The sequence below is a fragment of the Colias eurytheme genome, chromosome 9 (genome assembly GCF_061535395.1).
Source record: "Colias eurytheme isolate Ceu_HAF_F1 chromosome 9, ilColEury1 Martin Lab GWU primary, whole genome shotgun sequence".
Taxonomy (NCBI): domain Eukaryota; kingdom Metazoa; phylum Arthropoda; class Insecta; order Lepidoptera; family Pieridae; genus Colias; species Colias eurytheme.
Window position 1 is genome coordinate 6,444,790 of NC_142988.1, and position 22,190 is coordinate 6,466,979.

Here is a 22,190-nt window from a genome sequence, read left to right on the forward strand (position 1 = left end):
TATTCATTCAGTGAGATAATTACTTTTTTATAAATTTATATTTAAATAGAAAACACAATCATTTACCACTCTCTGATCGAAGCTAATAGGTATTGTATGTACGACTAATAATTATGGTGTCTATTAAGAATATAAACAAAAAAAGATAATTATAAATAAGTTTATGAGCCACATAATTTTCCAACTATAAAATCTTGCAGACTGTATCACTGCCTGACTACTTTCTATAATTATCCATTTGTACTTAACACAATTTCTATATCATGTAAGTATATTATTATATTTATTTATACATATTATGTATATTTTCTGATTACATAAAAATAAGTGTCATTAAAAAACATTCAATATCATATCACGACTAGGATCAATAACACTTCCGACATTATCCAATTTATATTTTATCTTTCATTATTATTTTCCTTTCATTAAACTATTACACTGACTAACACTCCTAACCTAATTATAATACAATTTGGCGTTAAGATTTGTTTAAATATATGTATTGTTACCGGCATACAAATCCATCTGGTAAGCCGATGCGAACAAAAAAAATAACAAGATTATAAAATATCATATTACCGTCAATTAGTGTTCATCATCAAAAGGATTTTTGGTTACCTGATGATCATCGTCCGGGTAAGTATAAAGGCTAGGTTGGTGTCCACTAATACTAGGCAATCCTACAGTATTCATAGGCGATATGGTATTAGCGTATTTATTTAAGTTCTTCCCCGAATTTTGCCGTATGATCGTGGTATATGTGGGGGTAGATTTAATTGGTATGTCCTTAATTCTGGATGCAGCTCGATATGTTCCAAACTCGTCTGGTGGCGGTGGCAGTGAGAAACCATCTGAAGCTTGCGTTATTTCAGACGTTTCGTCGCTTATCTCTTTTTGTAATCTGTTTCTCGTTTTCCGCGGCATTGTGTAGAATGTGTTCATCTAAAAAATGGACGTTAATTATTAAGGTGATTGCAACGATCTGTTCCCAGCCAATATCCCGCTAGATGGCGCTGAATTCTACATTTCTAGTTTATTTGAGTTTTTGCGTAATTGGAATAGTCATCAAACCTAGGAATAGTCATGGCGGTTACTGAATATTATATTTTATTGAAATATGTTATATCATTGCCTTAAAATCCACCCAATTCGGTAAAATTATGCGTTTTAACATCTGTCATTGCATACAGGGTCGTTTACACACACAGACGTATACAAAAATGATAAAGATTTAACTCTAGATGGCGTGAATGTAAAGCGCGTCACACACGGTGAAGATACTACCTATAATATTTTATCTAATCTAGTAATATTTTATATTACAGTATCTTAAGGTATCCGGTATCAGCGTTCTGACCATCATTTTTCTTTTTTCGCTGTAGAACCGCCATCCTGTTACAAATGACCCACAAAGGAGAATGACCACGGGTGGTATCGGTAAAATTTTAGTTGTGCCACGTATTCGTTATATTGTTAATTCCTATTTGTATTTATAATGATCATATGTATCAATATTAAGTCTTAATTAAACCGGATAAATTGAAATAATAGTAAAAGTAAAAGTTTTTCTTTTGAAACATGTATGACTACGTATGGAATCGGTAAAATACTAGTTGTGTCACGTGTTCGTGATATTGTTAATTCCTATTTGTATTTATAATGATCATATTTATCACTATTAAGTTGTAATTATACCGAATAAATAGAAATAAAAGTAAAAGTTTTGTTTTGACACATACCTATATCCATGGACGTATAAAAAAAGACGGACGGTATATCGCCTAAATATTGAGTGAAGCCTAGTAATGGCGGCGAAACATCCATGCGTGTGTGCCATGTTGCCATGGCAACAGCTGTGTTGATGACAATGGCGGCTGTATTTTTTTCTATAAATTTTGCCGTAATAATTTTGTCATTAAAACATAAAAGAAATAACTTGCTTCCCTGTGGAATGTAATCCCTTGTGTTTTGTTATTTAAAATTGTACTGTTGCGACACCATTTAACCACGCAAGACGGCATTTTAAATATTTTTTGTGAAACAGTGACGCAGTTAATCAGTCGGTAGTTCACGACGTAATGGCGGCCGACTAGCTTACTATGGTGAGAGTGTGTGCGTGTTTATTGTCTTTACGCGATCGCTAGCTTACTATGGTGGCTTCATGTTGTTTGTTCGTAATACGGCGTCCGTCTTTTTTTATACGTCCATGCCTATATCTATCTCTCTTGCAAACGTCATATGTCATAGTTTCTATTTGAAATGTCAAATGAATGTGTTCGACGCATTGTTCGATGTTATTTTGAAATAATGTTTAAATTACGATTTACTTTTCACATTTGTCTTGTAAATTAAAATATTACCTATGTAATAAATGTAAAACTTAACGTTCATCGTTAGTTTAAACTCGATTAAGTAGTTTTTTGAAGTGTTGAATAAAACTATTGTTTTATTTTTATTGTCGCGAACTGCGGCTTATTTACATAAAAACTTTAATCATATCTAAAAGTACTAACATCAAGCTTTAAATTGAGCTATATTTCATCTTGACACAATAAGTTTGATTGCGATACCAAGTGCCATAGTCACTTGGGCAATCTCCTGTGGTTTTCATTTTTCTGTATGGGTAGACAAAACTTCAAAACGCCACCTGCTACGGTTTATATTATTATGAACGATTAGCTTTCCGCCCGCATTTTCAAAAAAAAACCCGTATAGTTCCCGTTCCCGTGGGGTTTCCGGGATAAAACCTATTCAATGTGTCCAAGTTACGTTCTATATGTGTGCTAAATTTCATTGTAATCGGTTCAGTAGTATTTGCGTGAAACACACACATACACATCCTCACAAACTTTCGCATTAGTAGGAAGTAGGATTGTTATAAAAATAAAAGTTATATTTGTTGGCGTAAACTATTTTATTGTAATTTTGGGAAATAAATAATGTCAAAATTGATTACCTACAATAAAACGCAGTTTTATTTTATTACCTACATTACACTATTGTTTTTTTTTATCAAAACATGTATTTGAAGTAGCAAATATGATATTATGCTGATCCAAGCATTTTCACTCAAAACTAATATCACTAATGATTTGTAAAAGTAAATTATTTCAAAATACATTTCATAACCAACAAGTAAGAATAATTATTCATACAACAACAAATCAAAAACACTATTTACTATGGAAAAAAAACCAGGAAGGTGAAAAACATATTTACGATTTCGATGCACTCGACTTTTAGTAAAATAATAGGTAAAAATATATTATGGTTTTGATCACAGACATATCTGTGGTTTTGATTTTAGCTACTAGTATCAGAAAGCTGCGTGTTCAATGCACGTCGGGGTCCCACAACTGTGGAGGAAGGAAGGTAGAATACCTCCATCGAATAAGTGAAGTTTCTCGACATACTCGATTTGCCGGCCGGCCTCAATGAAAATAGTCCGAAAGTTGTATATGTGCTCTGTAACGAAAAAATTTCGCTAGCGCGATTCAGAGTGAGGTGTCGTACAATATACCTAATGAAGTTTTTCATCTTTTTATTTTACTGCAAATACAAAATAAAAATTAAACAATGGTAATGTAAATTCTAAACAAACTACTACCAAAATACAATTAGAACAAAAATCATTTGACTGGTTGATTTCACCCAGAGGCCAGAGGCGGCTCGTGACAAAATTGTATGGGTGTTCACTTGAAATAAAACAACGAAAATACAATAGCGTAGCAGGATAATTTATTACAAAAAAAAATGAGCACCACATTTTATAAATGTCTATAACACTAAAAATTACAAAGTACAGGCTATTTCAAAACGAATTCAATGACTAGGTATCAATAATTAGTAAATCACCGAATTTGCATTCGCGAGCGTAGGTATCCATAGTGTTTGTCACTGACGGTCACTGACCTCTATAACTTATAGTTATAGAGGTCAGTGGTGTTTGTTGTGTAAACATGTATGTATTTGAGTAGTTAGTAGCATATTATATTCTGAATTTCTGATCCATGCCTATTCACTCAAAACTAATAACACTAATGATTTGTAACAGTAAATTATTTCAATAGGTAGGTATATTTTGAACATTTCCCAACAAGACGTAAGAATAATTATTCGTAGGTATACAAGATACAATAACAAATCTAATACACTATTTATTATTTTATTATTTACTAGCGGTCCGCCCCGGCTTCGCCCATGGTACATGTTTACGTTTTCTCTCCATAAGAAGTAATAGCTAGAGAGCTAGCGCAAAGCTACCTGTATGTATTTGACCAGACCTGGATTTTTGTGTGTTGATTCCCCTATACCTACTATACATGAGATGAGGAGTCACTAAGCCCAGAGTGGTGGACGGGGCGCGCGCTTAGGTAAGACAGGTGGAAATTTTTGGCGAACTTTGAAACCATTTGACCACGTCTGCCATTTTGATATTTGAAAATAGATTATTATTACTATCGGAAAATAACAATGGCAGACCATTATCACGCGGATAACATTCTGGCAGACACTTATGAAAGTGCTGAAAAAAATACAATTTTGAAAGTATTTGACCAGATCTGCCATTCATATATTTTATTTATTAGGGTCTTAAAAACTTATTTTCGAAACGGCAGACATTTTCATTGCGTACAGACTTCAGCAGACAACAAAACTTTACAGACTTCAGCAGTCAACAAGACTTAGCTTCTACATGGTCAGATGTATATAATATGTATTACGTTCCCTGACCTTACATCAATGATTTACTTTATTAATGTTTTTATGGTCATTTACATTTAATTTTGAAAACTATGGAATAAAATTTATAAATTTGATGATACAAAACTAAATATACATTTGTAAAGAATCTCAAATATAAAGTTGTGTTGCAAATAACAAATCATCATTTAAATATTTAGTTTATTTCTTTATTTAAGAAACAATTAACAATTACAAAACAACATAAAAAAACACGCATGCATTTATTGAAATGTTCATTCATCATCACTATCGTATGGCGTTGTGTGACTCGTCTTCATAATCCATTGAATCGGATTCTGTAAAAGTAAAACGTAAATTATATAATAAAAGAAATGAGTTATTATAAACTTACCTAGTAAGGCAATGCTACTAGGTAAGTTTATAATACTGCTTTCCGAATCGGTGGTAAATTTTAAAATATGTAATGACGTTTCAAAAGTGCTTCTATAAGAAGTCTAATTGAATAAATAAATGTTTGAGTTTGAGTTTGAGTTTGAATGCCTTTGATGTCGCACGATGCCGCCGCGCCGCCAGTGTAGGTACTTCTGCTGCTACATGAAAATATGCTAGGGTTGCAACAAATGGGAAATAAAACAATTGTGATTATTACTATTATGATGTAATCATTTATTCATATTATGTACATTCAAAACAATTGCTATTATTAAATCTGATGTAATTATTTTTTCATAAATATATAATTATTATTAATTACATAATATATTGCACTGTGAAATATTTACGTATCACTTTATTTTTGATGTTCTTAATTGTCTTTTATAAAATTTAAGTGACGCATTCGCATTGGGATCAACAATCCGATAAGAAAAGAATGGAGACAACATATACATAGCTTTGATTTCAATTCTACAGATACAAAATATACAATCTATCTAAAATGATACAACGGATGTTTCCTGCGTTTTCTCGTCAAAATACCGAAACAACGTAATTATTGTATAGTAGTTGGGCGTGAAAGTAAAAAAACAAATGAAAAGTGTTTTCCATATGATTATTTATTAAATTTACGCGATTAAGAATAATTTCAACGATACAATTTAGTAACCGAGAATTCAGAGGATTAAAGAAAATACCTGCCTGATCATTTTATCAAACTCTAAAAGAATTATGGTTATTTCGCATCACTCGGTTTATTAGTTTGGTAATAATTATTAAAGGTAGTTACAACCCTAGCCATTGAGTCGAACGGTAGGCAACACAATATCGACTTTGTGCGGGTACATATGGTACATTTCTTCTTGCTGTGAAGCGTAATTATTATTATTAAGATTTTTTAGGCTATTTTGAATCAGCTGTTCTAATTTAATTCTAGAAATTTATTAAAACGTGATTTTTTTAAAAGTATATTATGAGTTTATAAATACCTCAACCAATAGTTATTGTGTCCTATCCTCATTTCTTTATATCTTGGTAGTTAACTAAAGTGTTAAATTTACATAACCTCAACAACAACATTTACACTGCCACTGCACTAAAACTAAACTAACTAGCTCTCTAGCTATAAGAACCATCCTCGTACTTCAAGGGATATAATAAAAAAAGAATTATCGAAATCGGTTCAGCCGTTCTCGAGTTATGCGCTTACCAACACATTTTGCGATTCATTTTTATATTAGACTAGCGGTCCGCCCCGGCTTCGCCCGTGGTACATGTTTACGTTTTCTCTACATAAGAACCATCCTCGTACTTCAAGGAATATAATAAAAAAAGAATTATCGAAATCGGTTCAGCCGTTCTCGAGTTATGCGCTTACCAACACATTTTGCGATTCATTTATATATATATACTAGCGGTCCGCCCCGGCTTCGCCCGTGGTACATAATATTTACGTTTTCTCTACATAAAAACCATCCTCGTACTTCAAGGAATATAATAAAAAAAGAATGATCGAAATCGGTTCAGCCGTTCTCGAGTTATGCGCTTACCAACACATTTTGCGATTCATTTTTATATATGTATAAGATAAGATTATGTGAAAATAACCAGGAAGGTGAAAAACATATTTACGAAAACATAGTAACATAATATGGCTGTCGCTACAATAATTATATTTCAATTTTATCTTTTTATACCTAGTAGAACTGACCGACGAATAAAAAAAATCGTATTAGAATAAATACAATAAATTACGGAACAAAAAAAGGATTGTAAGTTGTAACTGAATTAGGTATGTTTGTTTCTGGGCGCACCGTTTTCGACGACGCGACGCGCGACGTAAGCGTATAGGTATAGGTACCTACTTTGCTAAAACAAACTAATAAAATTGTGTGTCTGTCTGAAAATTCGGAAAAGCATATTTTGCAAGTTTGTAATTACTTTGATAGTTTACCGATTTATAATAATTGTAATTGTAATTGTATAATATATAATTTGCAATGTGGTGAAATTTCATAAAAATCACGGGCCAATTTTTTGTTTTGAATCCCACCGAAAATATAATTGCGTTATTAGAATAATTAATTACTATACCTACCCACGATCAATTATAACAATATAGTCTCAAATGCATACTAGAGAAATATTGCAATTTGATTCAATTAAAATGCATAGCATACAAAAATAAATTCACAACACAAGAAATTCCGCGCGCAAATCATAGCGCGTGTCAATGAAATCAAGAATGTTTTATATCAAGCCGACGCGGACGACGACGCGACGCCGAACAAAAGTACCTACGACGGACGACCACGCTTCGAGTTGCCAAACAACATGAGTAATAAATTGTTTACAAAAAAAACAAGTTTTCCATTTTTCTGTATGAGTAGACAGAACTTCAAAACGCCACCTGCTACGGTTTATATTATGAACGATTGTTATAAAAATAAAAGTTATATTTGTTGGTGTAAACTATTTTATTGATCAATAATTTTGGAATTTAAAATTGTCAACATTGATTACAATAAAACGCAGTTTTATTTTATTACACTATTGTTTTTTTTATCAAAACATGTATTTGAAGTACCATATAATATTATGCTGATCCAAGCATTTTCACTCAAAACTTATATCACTAATGATTTGTAAAAGTAAATTATTTCAATATACATTTCATAACCAACATGAAAGAATAATTATTATTATTCCTACCTACAACAACAAACCTAAAACACTATTTACTATGGGAAAATAACCAGGAAGGTGAAAAACATATTATTATTTACGATTTCGACGCACTCGACTTTTAGTAAAATATAGTAGGTAAACATAATATTATGGTTTTGATTTTTGCTACTAGTATAAGAAAACTGCGTGTTCAAACTACTTGTTTGTCTGTCTGAAAATTCGGAAGTACTTTGGTAGTTTACCGATTTATAATAATATTGTATATATCGTTGTTTAAAAAATATTCAAACACAATAAAATATGATATACTGATTTATCACTGGTTTCAGTGATGAACTGATGAGTCAATTATAGCCACTATACTTTCGTCATACGTGTGTATGATTGATGTGATTTGCAACGTGGTGATATTTCAGAAAAATCACGGGTCAAATTGTCCCACCGAAAATATAACTGCGTTATAAGAATAACTATACCTACGATAAATTATACATAATACAATATAGTCTCAAATGCATACTAGTGAAATATTTTATTTGAATCAATAAAATAAAAAAAAAAAAATAAAAAATAATAATAATACAAAAATAAATTCACAACACAAGAAAATCCGCGCGCAAATCATAGCGCGTGACAATGAAATCAAGAACTTTCGAGCCGACGCGGACGACGAAGGAGCCTAACAAAAGTACCTACAATCATAGGCGGCTCGTGACAAAATTGTATGGCCGTGTTCACTTGAAATAAAACAACGAAAATAGGTACCTACAATAGCGTTAGCAGTACAAAAAAAATGAGCACCACATTATAAATGTCTATTTATACACTAAAAATTATAGAGTATTTCAAAACGAATTCAATTATTATTTAGCAATAATTAGAAAATCCCCGAATTTGCATTCGTGATCGTATTCATAGTGTTTGTCTACACTAATATTATAAAGAGGAAAACTTTGTTTGTTTGTTTGATTGTAATGAATAGGCTCATAAACTACTGGACATTTTACCAATGTTTGCAAGTTTGTGATTACTTTGATAGTTTACCGATTTATAATAATTGTATACTTATATCATTGTTTAAAAATATTCAAACACAATATGATATAGGTACTGATTTATCACTGGTTTCAGTGATGAACTGATGAGTCAATGTTAGCCACAATACTAATCACTTTCGTCATACATGTGTATGAACTATGATTGATGTGATTTGCAATGTGGTGAAATTTCATAAAAATCACGGGCCAATTTTTTGTTTTGAATCCCACCGAAAATACATATATTACTAATTGCGTTATTAGAATAATTAATTACTATACCCACGATCAATTATTACAATTTACAATATAGTCTCAAATGCATACTAGAGAAACATTGCAATTTGAATCAATTAAAATGCATAGCATACAAAAATAAATTCACAACACAAGAAATTCCGCGCGCAAATCATAGCGCGTGTCAATGAAATCAAGAATGTAATTTTATATCAAGCCGACGAGCGACGACGCCGAACTAAAGTACCTACAGTCATCCTACAGTACCATTTACCTTCAGTGTACAATACAGTTTACAGACCTACGACGGACGAACAATAATGAGTAATAAATAAAAAAAAACATAGTTTCTAAGGTCATTAGTTTTATTTTATTTTATTGTTATTTTCTTTGAACGATTGGAAATGAAATTACTCAATTTTTACACAGAACTTTGATTTATTAGAATTATGCTCATTATGCATAAGATAACGAACGCGAATGCACGACATCTAGCGCGTCAATGTCTAAACATCGCCTTTCGTTTAGACATTGACGCGCTAGATCTGTAATAAGCTCAGAGCAATAAACCTATAGAGTACTTGTATCGAGCGTATACAATTTACATATATTTGTTTCTCTCTATCTAAAGAAAACGTCGTAAGAAAGAATGAGATAGCTATAGACTACAAGCTACGTTTCAACATAGTCATGGCACCATTTTTACTATAGGTACGTATTTAGATAGATAGAAGGTGATAGTGATGGGATGTGCTTCAATCGATAAAATCGTGAATGCATTTTGCATTTACGGTTTCGTGAAATAATAAATAATAAAAAAAAAACAATATTAATCATAAATTTCAGTTGAATACATTATTTGTTTAATCCTACGAATATAATAAATGCGAAATTATGCGAGAATGGATAACTTTCTCTTTCACTGCTGAACCGATTACAATGAAATTTTGTACATACACACATAGGATAGGTTTTATACCGGAAATCCCACGTGAACGGGAACTGTGCGGGATTTTCTTTAAAAAGACGGGCGGAAAGCTAGTATATTTTAAAATAAATTTTAAAACTTGAAATATAACTACATAATTGAAAATAAAGATCAATAAAGTTAAAGGAATGAGGAGAAAGGCACAGTCAGCATGAATTTTAACAAATTCATAAAAGGACAGTCTTAAAGAAAACATTTTCCTTACATCCTACTAATAAAGCGAAAGTTTGTGAGGATGGATGTTTGTTACTCTTTCACGCGAATACTACTAAACCGATTACAATGAAATTTGGAAAAATTACTTTTGATCCCGTAAATCCCACAGGAACTATGTGGGTTTTTCTTTGAAAACGCATGTATATTAAGTATGTATTTCAATAGTAGTTTCTCATCTATGAGAACTGTCATTTAATCAACCGTTTAATTTTCACATAGTTACACATTTAAAGTAAATGTGTAAAAAAATTTCCAAATAACAATTCACTCACACACAAATGTATTTATTATCTAAAGGAACAAAAAAAAAACGTAAGCGTAAGATTGCACAATTCTTCTAGAGTATCCATCTTGATAACACGCAGGCTCGAAATGCAGTGAACACAATCTAGCAAATTTCGACGGCGTCCAATCTACACGTCTCATGTTTTATACCCATTTCTTATTTAGCTCTGGAAATCTAAAACAAAATGAATTTATTAATAATCTAAAAGAGAAACAACAAACAAAACAGATAAGTCAAATAAAACAACCACGTGGTATTTTTTATTTTCCTGCTGTAGAAAATTTACATCAATTATTTGCTACAACAACTACATATAAATCTGATATAAGAAACAAAATAAATAAATCAACGTTAATATGAAATAGATTTTTTGTCATAAATCGATAATATACGCTAGATGTGTTACAACACTACGGTGGTAAACAAAATGCCAAACTTGATAATATTGTGACATTTTTTAAAAATTATTTAATTCTTTTGTATTCCACAACCCTATAAAGTGGGTAAATGTTACAGTTACAACATAAACTTATAAAAAAGCGCTTGATAAAACCTTCAAATAGGGTTAGAACATAAATATTTATCAATTTGCTGAAAATCACTTACCGATAGAAAGATATTTTTTCATTGTTTTCATCCAAAACTCCCATTCGACTAGTAATAGCCGGTAGCTAAACATACAATAGTCATTTTAGCACACTGACAAATAAAAAGAAACACTATACACTTTATATTTTCTAAATATTTCGTTAAAAACACTTGACGCACTGAGCCCACCAGCTGGTTGGAAAACAAACTGACTGCCGGCGCGCTACGTTTGAAGACAGTGCAGATACTCTATCGCTATCTCAATCTGACTTATGCTGTTATTGACTAAGAGTAAGTAGATTAGAAAATATGTATTTTGTTCTGTCTCAATATAAGAACTCTATAGGTTTATTCCTCTGAGGTAATAAGTATATAGTCTATGCGCTAGATGTCGTGCTTTATGTCGTGTTTCGCTTGGCAAAAGTCACGCACACTACTGTAGAAGTGTCAAATTTTTCCGGTATTTTACTGTTGTTTTTCTAAGTAAATATTGTAAATTATTGATTAAAAAGGTCGAACGCGCACACATTTCATTATAGAGAAGTGATAAAATGATTAGTTTTAAAGAAATAGTGTCTGTGTTAAGTGTTTAGAGGTAATCAAAAATGTATGGAGGGACGGTCGGAACATCAACCTTAATTTTCAGTAATTAAATTTCATCTTGAGGTACTATTTGATTAACAAAATCTTACCGGTTTTGGCACATTATAGTTTGTTTCGGGTGGAAGATGAATAACGAGATGGTCACAGAGAACATCCATCTCCTTTTTCCTGCTAATATTTTGTAGCGAATGGACTCTACAACCAGTATGTCTGGAATCAACGCGTTTTGGTTCATGATCTGCAATATCGTGCAGATATCTCGCTGAATGGAACGAGCTGGTCCTTCTCACGTCATAGTTCTTTGGTGTGTATTTGCCCATGGCTCTTCGAAAGGACTCGGTACGTCTCAAGTTACAGTCGCTCCCGTCTTCGCTGTCATTGTAGGTTTCACAATTGGATTCTGGAAGAAGCAATTAGCTTTATTGATATTTCAATCAAGTTTTTAAGGATATCAGGAGTAAGTGTTCTAAAACAGTTTCACAACTAATTTGTCAGGGAATGCTTCTAGCCAAAAATGCCAGTGTCTTTTGTGTTAATAATAGTTACAAATATAATGAATGAAAATAAGTTAAATTGTTATGTTTGATACTTCTAACATTATACTTGTAACACTTCTAGTGTTACAAGTGTTTATGGGCGGTGGTCACCACTTAACATCAGGTGGCCCACCAGCTCCTTTGCTTGCTCTAACATAAAAAAAACTTCGCTTATCGTATTCCGATTTATTACTACTAATTCTTACCATCAGTGTTATAAGCGCATAGAGGCGGGTCTCGCCTGTCACGTGGCAAGTCAGCCCGCTCACTGCGCTCGTGCGCGCACAGCACCAGCCCGCACGCGGCCAGCGCGAGCAGAGCCACGCCGCCGCACAGCGCCAGTGCGAGCGTCGTTATGTTCGTCACTGCGCTTATCGTGTTGCTCGCATCTGGATTCGATAAATGTAAATAAAACAATAACTTATTACAATTCTATAAAATAATTATTCGATGAATCATTTGCCCTAAATTTAATATTCATTATGCAAAATGTTTGGGTCCTATTTACTTACGACTTACGACTAAAAAATTTATACAATTTTCTGCCGAGCGACAAAGCGTAATTTGACTACCGTTACATTTTTTTCTCGCTTATTTCCTAATTCTATATACTTAATGATCTAATTAGTTTTAACTCACCAATACTATCATCAACAAAATCGTCTTTTAAGATTTCCATAACTTTGCTTTCACCTTTATCGTTAATAGCTACGAGTACAAATTTATAGTCTTCTTTAGGTTCTTGAATCATAAACGTCGGCTCTTGATTTATAATAGAAAGGATTTGCTCTTCGGAATCCAATGATTTCACCGTGAACATAAATTTCTAGAAATAATTAAAAGCATCAAGGAATATAGGTCACAGACGCATGGGTGTACTCAACTCAAATTCAAAACATTGTAAGCTAATTAACACTAGAGCTTGCAACTTCAGCAGCTAAGCTGTTGAAATGAATAACTGTTTTTTTTTAATTTCCCTGCGAAATATTCTGCCTTTTTATATGGTCATGTTTGTATTAAAATAAAAATAAGTAATATCAACATGAACGTATAAACACATAAATAGGAGCGTGTGTGCCGAGCACATGTGTCAGAAGTGAAACTTTTTTGGCAAGATTCAAATTTCAAAGATATAAGAAGCGGCGCCTTATACTATAACGTGACGGTATTTCCATGACGCGACTTTGAAATTTTACTCTCAACACGCCTAAAGAAGTTTCAGTTCAAAAACATACCTGTGGCAGACCTCCATCATGTCCTGGCTCACATGTGACAGTTATGTCTCTTTGTACATTCTTGACAGCGACGCAATTGCTCGGCGGCTGTGGGATTGTCTCATCCGTTACCATGAATGTACACTTCGTTTGCGGCAAATCACTGTTCTTCACTGAATTCAATCCCCAGCAGTATATTAAAGCTAAAAATTAAATCTCAGTATATTATCCAACTAAATTCTCTGATAGGGATGACATTATGTATTATAACTCATAGCAATCGTGATTGTCTCTCAAAAATGTTTGATTTCAGTGGACGCATATATTCTTTTAAAAAAAATGTTAAAATAGTAACAGCAAATAGAAGGCCATCCGTATAATTATAATATAAAGTTAAATTCCCATCGATTTGGCTACTAATATAAGATATTACAATATTAAATTTTATAAACAGCCATATTTCAAAGTTTATGAGGTTACACCTTAATCTCATCAAATGTTTAATTACTTTGAACGAATCGTTACTCGTAACCTGTATTTATAAATAAGCTAGTTACAAGAACTCACGATTACGAGAGATTAAAGTTGACACGACCATTAATTGGGAACATAAAATGGTTAAGTACTAACTTGTAGTGCAGTTCGGTCTCTGATAGACCAGAGTATCGCCTTCTGTTTCCACAGTATAGGACTGGTTGGAGTGCAGCTTGGTGCCCTCCATCTCGCTGACGAGGAGCCAGCGGTAGGAGGAAGGTTCAGGATTCGCCTTCACCTTGCAAGTTATGTTTATAGTGTCTTCGGCTACCACGCCATACTCCACCACGCTTTCGTCCTCACAGTAAGGCGGGTCTGATAAAGGGTAAGGTTATATTTTGATATTTATATAAATACGAAATAGCTTTTTATTTATATTTTACGTAACAAATAATTTAAGCACCATAATCAGGTTCTTACTATATTTTAAACTCGTGCTTATGGTACGTACGATATTTTATTAATTAATTGCAATTTTTAATAATGTCTCTATGATATCATTACATAATTTAATACTAGAAATTAATTACTTACACACGACATCAATGATAATAGGCTCGCTATAAGAGGACCCTTCGTCGTTGGTAGCAGCGCATACGTATTCACCGGCATCAGACTCGGAAACCGCCGTTAACTCAAGACTTGGGTGTAAAGATACCATTGTTTGGTCTGTGGTATGGCTTAATATGGATTCCTAAAAATATTCGTATAATCTTATTAAACTACTAGGTAGTTTATTTCGCAGCATCTATGTGCCTATTTATAAATTATAGTTTATTGAATTTCAAATTATTTTTGACTTGGCGATTTATGAATAAATAATAAATTGTCATCATACCTCATGAAACCAAATTAATTGAAAAACAGACGGATTAGCTTCAAAGCTACAGTTCATGGAAACGTTAGAACCTTTTATGACTGATAACGTATTATTTTCCAAAGTATCAGCCACTGCTATATGCAACGTCGGTGGATCTAGAGAAAAATAAAACTTTAATGGAAACAATGGCGACTAGAACATGTTATTTGTAGAATATGCGCTCAATAATTAATTAAAGATAATATTTGTTTAAAAAAACTGCTCAAGCAGATCCACAATTTCTTAATTATATAACAAATTCTTAATTCTTTGTTTATCTGCATGAAATATCGGTTACAAACTCCTGCTTTAAATGACATGACCTAAAACTCAACTCAATCTCAGATGGTGTCGCATGTATCTACTTACATACGACGGTTAAATGTTGACCAATAGCACACACGTACTCCTCCGAGTCTCTGCGGTAAGCCGGCACACAGCAAGTGATGCGAGACTCGTCATATTCAGCCGTTATACTCAACTGTATTTCATTTACCATTAGCTGTTGTGAAGGTTCCATCTAAAGCATACATTAATTTTATGAGCACCCTAGTACCAGAAGTTATAGTATTACTTGAAAGGTGTTAATGTTTGTGCGATAAATTAACTATTCACTGTGATATAGATTTATTTGGTCACAATAATATATCTACCTAACATGCAGAGGTTGGGAAGACTATATTTCTTCGTGACTTATTTACCTAAATGCAAGACAGATTCAGGCACAAGGTATTAAAATATTTCCTAATAGCAATTTCTTCCAACAACCAGTACACAGACAGTATTAAGAGCTTTCGTAGCAACTGTACCAGATGGAATCAGTAATAGTTACCGTTATATTCTGTTCGAGGTTCAATAGCTGCGAATCGTCCAGCCTCCATATAACGGTTGGTAAGGGTCTGGCGCCGAGAACACGACACTGTAACGTCAATACATCCCCGGAGTGAGCTCGTCCACTGAACACTGAGTCGCTTTTCTCACTTCCTACTCGAATGGTCACCAGCTCTGGTGGTACTGTAAATATTCGCATCTTTATGGAATAGAATACATTAACTGAATGCCCAGAAGATAATTAAAGACCTCTATTTTTAACGTTTCAATGTCGACATGAATAAATATACCTAATTTTGAAATAAAATCAGTTTTTAGTATTGTGCAATTGTTGAAAAAAAGAAAATCGGAATAACAAATCTAATAATTTTATCAAATAAAGCAGGATCAAATACTTACAAAACATCTCAATTGAAATGTCTATACAAAGCGGAGATGTCCTGTCATTATTTTTAGCAAAACAAGTAAACACACGGCCATGGTGCTCTCGACTCAAAGGACCAAACCTCAAGTCGCCTCGGACACGTTGTTCTGATAGCGGAGTGGTTGTATTCTTAAGCAACCGTTGTTCAGACCACCAGGATAATGATGGTTGTGGCTTCCCTGTAAATGAATTTAGGTGGTTTTTAGTCAGCTTTAAATAAATATCTATAAGCAAAAATATGATCGAAATTTACCTCCAAACGCAACACAAAATAGGTGTATAGTATCTCCAACGTAATAAGGCCCAATATTTCTGCTGGTGTTTGAGCCAGCATTGGCTGTTGCTACTCGAGTTCCGTTCTCATGTATTACCCATAATCTTTGCGGCGGTTCTATGAAATTAGATGTTTAGAAAGTGATTTTTTTTAGACAGATCCAGGATAAATTTTAAAATGCAGTAAAATAAAAAAGTAATGTATCATATAAATTTTCTTTTAGCGAAAAAATAACCGTAATGAATTGATGGTGCAAACATTACGATCATAATAATATTAACCATTCCATAGTACCAGCTTTGCATGAACTAGATTTTTTCAGGACAAGTGTCTTTCTAATTAGACCACAGCTTTTCCTCAAGTCATCGTGCATTACTTTTCTTTCAAGTTACAAAATACAAATAGGCCTATATCACTTTCCTCTGTGCGGGGATATCTACCATGCACCAATACAGTAAGATATATTTTTCATTAACTAAGTAGTTTTACTGCCCGGCATTTAAAAATAAGACTTACAAATACGAGTTTAATAACACCTTGGTCGTTTTTATGTTAATGACAATATTTACGTGCATAATTGTTAGTATAAATGGAGTGAATTGTTCCGGTACCGTCAGCTTCCTCATTAAACTTGCCTACCAATTAGTCGAAACCGCGGCTCTGCCATTTCACTAGATAAGTAAATATTTGTAAATTTTCCATAAAATAACTATGTATTTTTATCAGAATTGCAGGATCATCAGTCAATATTATGAATCTGTTGGTTAGCTGTGAATTCAGGTACAACATACTAGAGTAGGTCAAATTGAATCGAGATCAAGTTTTTCTTTTGTCTGGGTATTTGTAGTGAATTGCGATATGCATTTTATATGTTATAATACCTATGTCCGCCACAATAAGCAATTAATCTTGTGTGCCCTTCCAAATTCGGTTAACTGGGTACTACCTAAACCTACTTGTTTCCACGGGAACAATGTTTTCCACTAAACAACGCGAACGGTACAAGAGTTACCGGAATATAAAATTATGCCGGCTATGTAAACATATGCGAGCTGTAAATGAAAGTAGTCTTACCAATAACCGCCAATTGTACATAAGTTTTACGAGCGGGGCTGCTTTTGAAATCAGCGTTGCAGTGATAGAGGCCTGCATCTGACGATCTCACTGTAAGAATTTCTAAGCTGTCCAATCCTTCTTCTTCTGAATCTAGTAATCGGTATCTGTTGCTGGGTGACATTACGCTGCCGGACCCCCCACGAAGGTCACGACTGCTGGTGCAAAACGTTAATATTACTTATTATACTTCAAAAGCAGTTCTAAAAACTAAGGTCCACTAATATCATCATGTCATTTTTGGTAATGGATAAAGGGACAGTTAATATGTTTAAACCACAGGTTTAAACTTTATATAATTTTATTTTTTACAATGCACGCAACAGCTAGTTCCATTGTGGAGGGAGTTAATCATTAGTATTTGTAAGTCGTAACCCTCTATAATGTGTGCCGTACTCGTGACATTGACCTTGTTACAGTTGCATCGGAGAGAAGACAGGAGAAATAAATTATTTAATAGCGCCATTTGATTAGAATACAAATTTAATTAAAGAATTGACAATTTATAATTGTATACTGAAATATTTAATTATATCGGATCATTGTCTAGAAAATTTAAACAAAAATGATTTACCTATAAAAAGCTGTACTAGAACCGTTCCTATACCATGCCAATATGTTAAGTGTGTCGTCTTCTTTATCGGCGGTAACATTACATGGAAGCTCTGCGTTCTGCCCTAACACCGCTTCCACTTAAAGAAAAATACGTTCAGGAAAGTTAGATAAATAATTGCAAGTTTGGAGCCCAACAGGATAGATGACTAAAATTTTTTTAAGTTTTAAATACTTAATAGAATAAGAAGGAAAGCTTTAAAAAATTAAACACGACTGTTTTCAACAGGGGTGCTATAATATAATACACCGGTGTCATCAATTTATATTTACTCAATTGATATGGATTACAATTTGGGATTAAAAGGAAATTATTGAACTGAATCACCAAAACTGTCAGTGACCGTTGGTTGTGATTGAGTAGGTAGGTACTTTCCACGGCTCCATCCCCGGGAGCCGGGGGTATCTAAGAAGATTTCCCCACTATAAAAAAAAAAAAAAAAAAAAAAAAAGGTAGGTACTTTCTGAAATCGATGCAAATTTAAAGTACAATAATTCTTAGAAATTATTTTGCACCGTAAATATTACAGTAAGGTCATTCTTTTAAGCTGGAGAATTAATGTTTTCTGTTAGGATAAGTTGCAATTATATAAAAAAATAGAAATCATTTTACCTGTAATTACATCCTGGGCAATAACACAACAACGAAACAAGGTAATTGTAAATAAACAAAAAATCAGCATTTTTGACACTTTCCAGGAAAGATATTATAAAACTATTTGATCTCTAAAAAATGGAAACATTATTTGGCAAACATATCGCGATACGGCTCAAGCATTGTTCGACTGAGCGAGGAGCGGACACGCGCTTCAATTGGCGCGCTTGGTTGCAATAAACGATATCGTCGGTCCAGGGAACACAGGACTCCGCTACCGGCGAACACCTCCCGGCCGCTTCCGGAGCGCCCGGCCTCGTGACGTCACGCCCGCTTGATGCTCAAACAATGCCCGCCGCGCCGCACGCTTTGTGCCAGCTCAACATTTACCTTACGCTTTTAATTGGTGAGGTCGAAACAATTGGGTCGCTGTACGGATTTACTTATCATGCAAACAAAAGTGTTAACTTTTGGAAATCGCTTGCTAAGTTATTCATACTACGCTTAATATAATATTTATGATACTCCTGAATTTAAATTTATGAAGTTCAGCGAATTTTTAAATGATTGTTACAAAAGGGAGCAATTATAAGATGCATTTTTATTTGATACATATGTGAACTGTTCTTTGTTTTCTTGAAAAAATAAATATACAAGGATTTAACTTAAATCTATATCTATATAGGTATAATTGTACTTTTTAATCTACTGTAACAGTAAAGGCAAACATAATATGAATATTGTATAAGTGTAAACTCATTATTCACTGACTCATGGTTCATTGGATCTAAAATAATCAATCAATTGGGTTACAAAATATGATATACACCTATAAAATTTAAAATATATGCATATTATTTGCCTTTGAGTTTAAATTTATGAAGAAACATTTTGATCTTTCTGTCTAGTTTTAGTTATTTTTTTTTTAGTTTGCTTGTGTTTAAAGATGTGAAGTAAAACAAATCAATTCAAGATGTTCAAGAACTTTGAGGTATTTATTGTTTTAATAATTAACATAAATAATATGTTTCCATATCAAATGGTATCTTAAACTATTAAAAATCTTTGCAAAACAGTTTATTAACAAACATATAAAAGTCTTTAGGAACTTAGATTTGCTTCAATGAACGGACAAATAACACAGATAATACTATAATGACAGCACTGCCCACTGTTCCCACAACTATCTTCTTTTTTCTGTTACTGTTTGACTTTGAAGTTAACACCTGAAACAATTAAATACATTAATTAATGTTATTTGGCACTTGTATGTAATAATTGCCATACATTATTTTGGTATCAAGTTATAACAGTTATAATAATTCATATCATTGCATTTTTTTAATATTATGATCATACAAATATTATACCTTGAATTTTGTATGCAAGGCTATATCCATTGAATTCAATATATTAGTCATATGACTAAGGGTGGTGAGGCATACATCAGAAGCATATTTGTCTTGGTGTAATAAACAATCTGTAACTTTCTTAGATTTCTTGAGTGCTATTGAGTTGGCCATCATGCTCAGGTATATTCGGTACAACTGCTGAGAACTCTCCTCCAAAATATCAATAATCTCTATTGGGCCCAAGTGTGAAGAATTATTAGATCTGAAATAAATTATAATTTATGTGGGGTTCATAATTTAGGGTATAATCAGAGTAAATATTGTTCTTACGTTTGGAGCACTGTTTCTTGGTATATAGGTAAGTTCTTAACTTCACTTAAAAGTTTTCCTCTTATAATTTTGTCATCTACTCCTAATTTAATTAAGTCTTCGTCGTTTAATTCCATAAGGGTACATTGCCCGATATTATGTTTCCTGTAACAAATTTATTTATTATAAGTGAGAAATAAGGAATATATTTAGTATGTACTCTAAAAGATGTTACCTGAAAATAGATAAGTACTTCTCAGCCCCTAATCCAACCAAGAGGGCACTTATAGTTACATCGAAGCCGGTAGGGTCAATTATATTGTCGGAAATCATTTTGGGCAGGACGTTGCTTTCAGAGTCCATTTTCACTGTCAGAAAAGGAAATAGACCTCGAAAAATGATGTTAGCAAAAATCAGATCATTATCTTTTTATACATAATATAAAGATATGCCATTAATCGAATTAATTATAATTTTATAAGATTGTTTATTTTGATTTGCGAATTTAAACTTCAGTAAAAAATCTTTCTAGGACTAGACATTGTCACACTGACTGCTGACATTAATTGACATTTGACGTAGAAAATAGATTATAGAAATATGCCACGGCAAAGATAGGAACTAAATTTGACAGGTTGGCTATATTATCATGCCTCTTCACACGTCACACCAAAGCACACCACGCATCAACCATTACCAACTGGAGAGAGAAGTGCTAAATAACTGATGGCAATCTTATTGTTCTCAATTTTTCGGTACTCATGCGTTAAATAAATAAACATCCATACTTATCATGAAAAAACAAGCAGCTGCAGCATCTGCTCACAGCGCCGCGCATACGAGACTTCTTTCGTGGCGCATCGACTTTAATTTCTATTTGCTACTTCCTTAATAATCTAAGGCTACTTCTAATATAGTTCGAGTAAAGTTCGAGTGATGAGTTAATCTACGCATGTACAAAATATCTATTTATCAGTTTCCAACTTCTATATGACTATATACAATAAATTAATAATACTGATGACTTTGTTTGTTTGATTGAAAGCGCTAATCTCAGGAACTAACAAAGCGACTTTGTTTTATCCTATAGCTATGTATTGAAATTCATTTTTTTTAGTCTTACAATTACCCTATCCAAGCAAGAATAGCTTTTATTTTGATTTCACTTCGAATTTGAACTCAGTTTATGAGTTCGACACTAAGTTAAAATTCTCGCTCGTCAGTGAGTAGGTACTTTACAATAGACATTGGTGGTTTCAACTGTTTAACAGTCCCTATATTGGGTCAAGCAATCGACAAAGACAAGACGGCGAAAACTGTTATCTACCTAAATGCTGGATAACATCTATATATATATCTATTTACTAATTAGACCAATAACACCAGTCACCAATAATAAAGTTGAAGTGTCTGTTTTTAATATTGAAACTAGCTTACCGCCCGCGGCTTCGCCCGCTTTGTCTAAAACCTAATAAATTATATACTAAAACCTTTTTCTTGAATCACTTTATCTATTAAAAAAAACACATCAAAATCCGTTGCGTAGTTTTAAAGATTTAAGCATACAAAGGGACATAGGGACAGAGAAAGCGACTTTGTTTTATACAACCTATGTAGTGATGATAACCGATTTTTATTACTAAATGCTTATGGATATAGGTAGTTACCAAAAAAGCAATTTTTGTCTATCTGTCTGTTTGTTCTGGCAAATCTCAAGAACTGCTGGACCGATTTTGACGGGACTTTCAC

At 33.0% G+C, this 22,190-nt stretch overlaps 2 protein-coding genes and 1 long non-coding RNA gene across 3 annotated transcripts; all 3 read right to left on the reverse strand.

Moving 5' to 3' along the window:
• Positions 1–26: 26 nt before the first annotated feature.
• LOC149905844 (protein sidekick-1-like) lies at positions 27–18,944 on the reverse strand. Its single transcript, XM_090105177.1, has 15 exons — positions 18,799–18,944; positions 18,148–18,265; positions 17,535–17,728; positions 16,440–16,577; positions 16,162–16,365; positions 15,764–15,945; positions 15,301–15,451; positions 14,911–15,047; positions 14,607–14,766; positions 14,169–14,387; positions 13,560–13,741; positions 12,964–13,150; positions 12,531–12,713; positions 11,878–12,188; positions 27–945 (listed from the first exon to the last, which is right to left on the reverse strand). The coding sequence occupies exons 1-15, from the start codon at positions 18,866–18,868 to the stop codon at positions 589–591; spliced, it is 2,793 nt and encodes a 930-aa protein (XP_089961303.1). The 5' UTR covers positions 18,869–18,944; the 3' UTR covers positions 27–588.
• LOC149905845 (uncharacterized) lies at positions 10,580–11,559 on the reverse strand. The gene is made up of 2 exons (XR_016457106.1): positions 11,204–11,559; positions 10,580–10,771 (listed from the first exon to the last, which is right to left on the reverse strand). It is a non-coding gene; the product is annotated as an uncharacterized LOC149905845 (long non-coding RNA).
• A 900-nt stretch (positions 18,945–19,844) lies between the features above and the next one.
• LOC149905846 (uncharacterized) lies at positions 19,845–20,984 on the reverse strand. The gene is made up of 4 exons (XM_090105770.1): positions 20,677–20,984; positions 20,463–20,606; positions 20,151–20,394; positions 19,845–20,006 (listed from the first exon to the last, which is right to left on the reverse strand). Exons 1-4 carry the CDS (start codon positions 20,802–20,804, stop codon positions 19,890–19,892), a joined length of 633 nt encoding a protein of 210 aa, XP_089961896.1. The 5' UTR covers positions 20,805–20,984; the 3' UTR covers positions 19,845–19,889.
• Between the last annotated feature and the right edge of the window lie 1,206 nt (positions 20,985–22,190).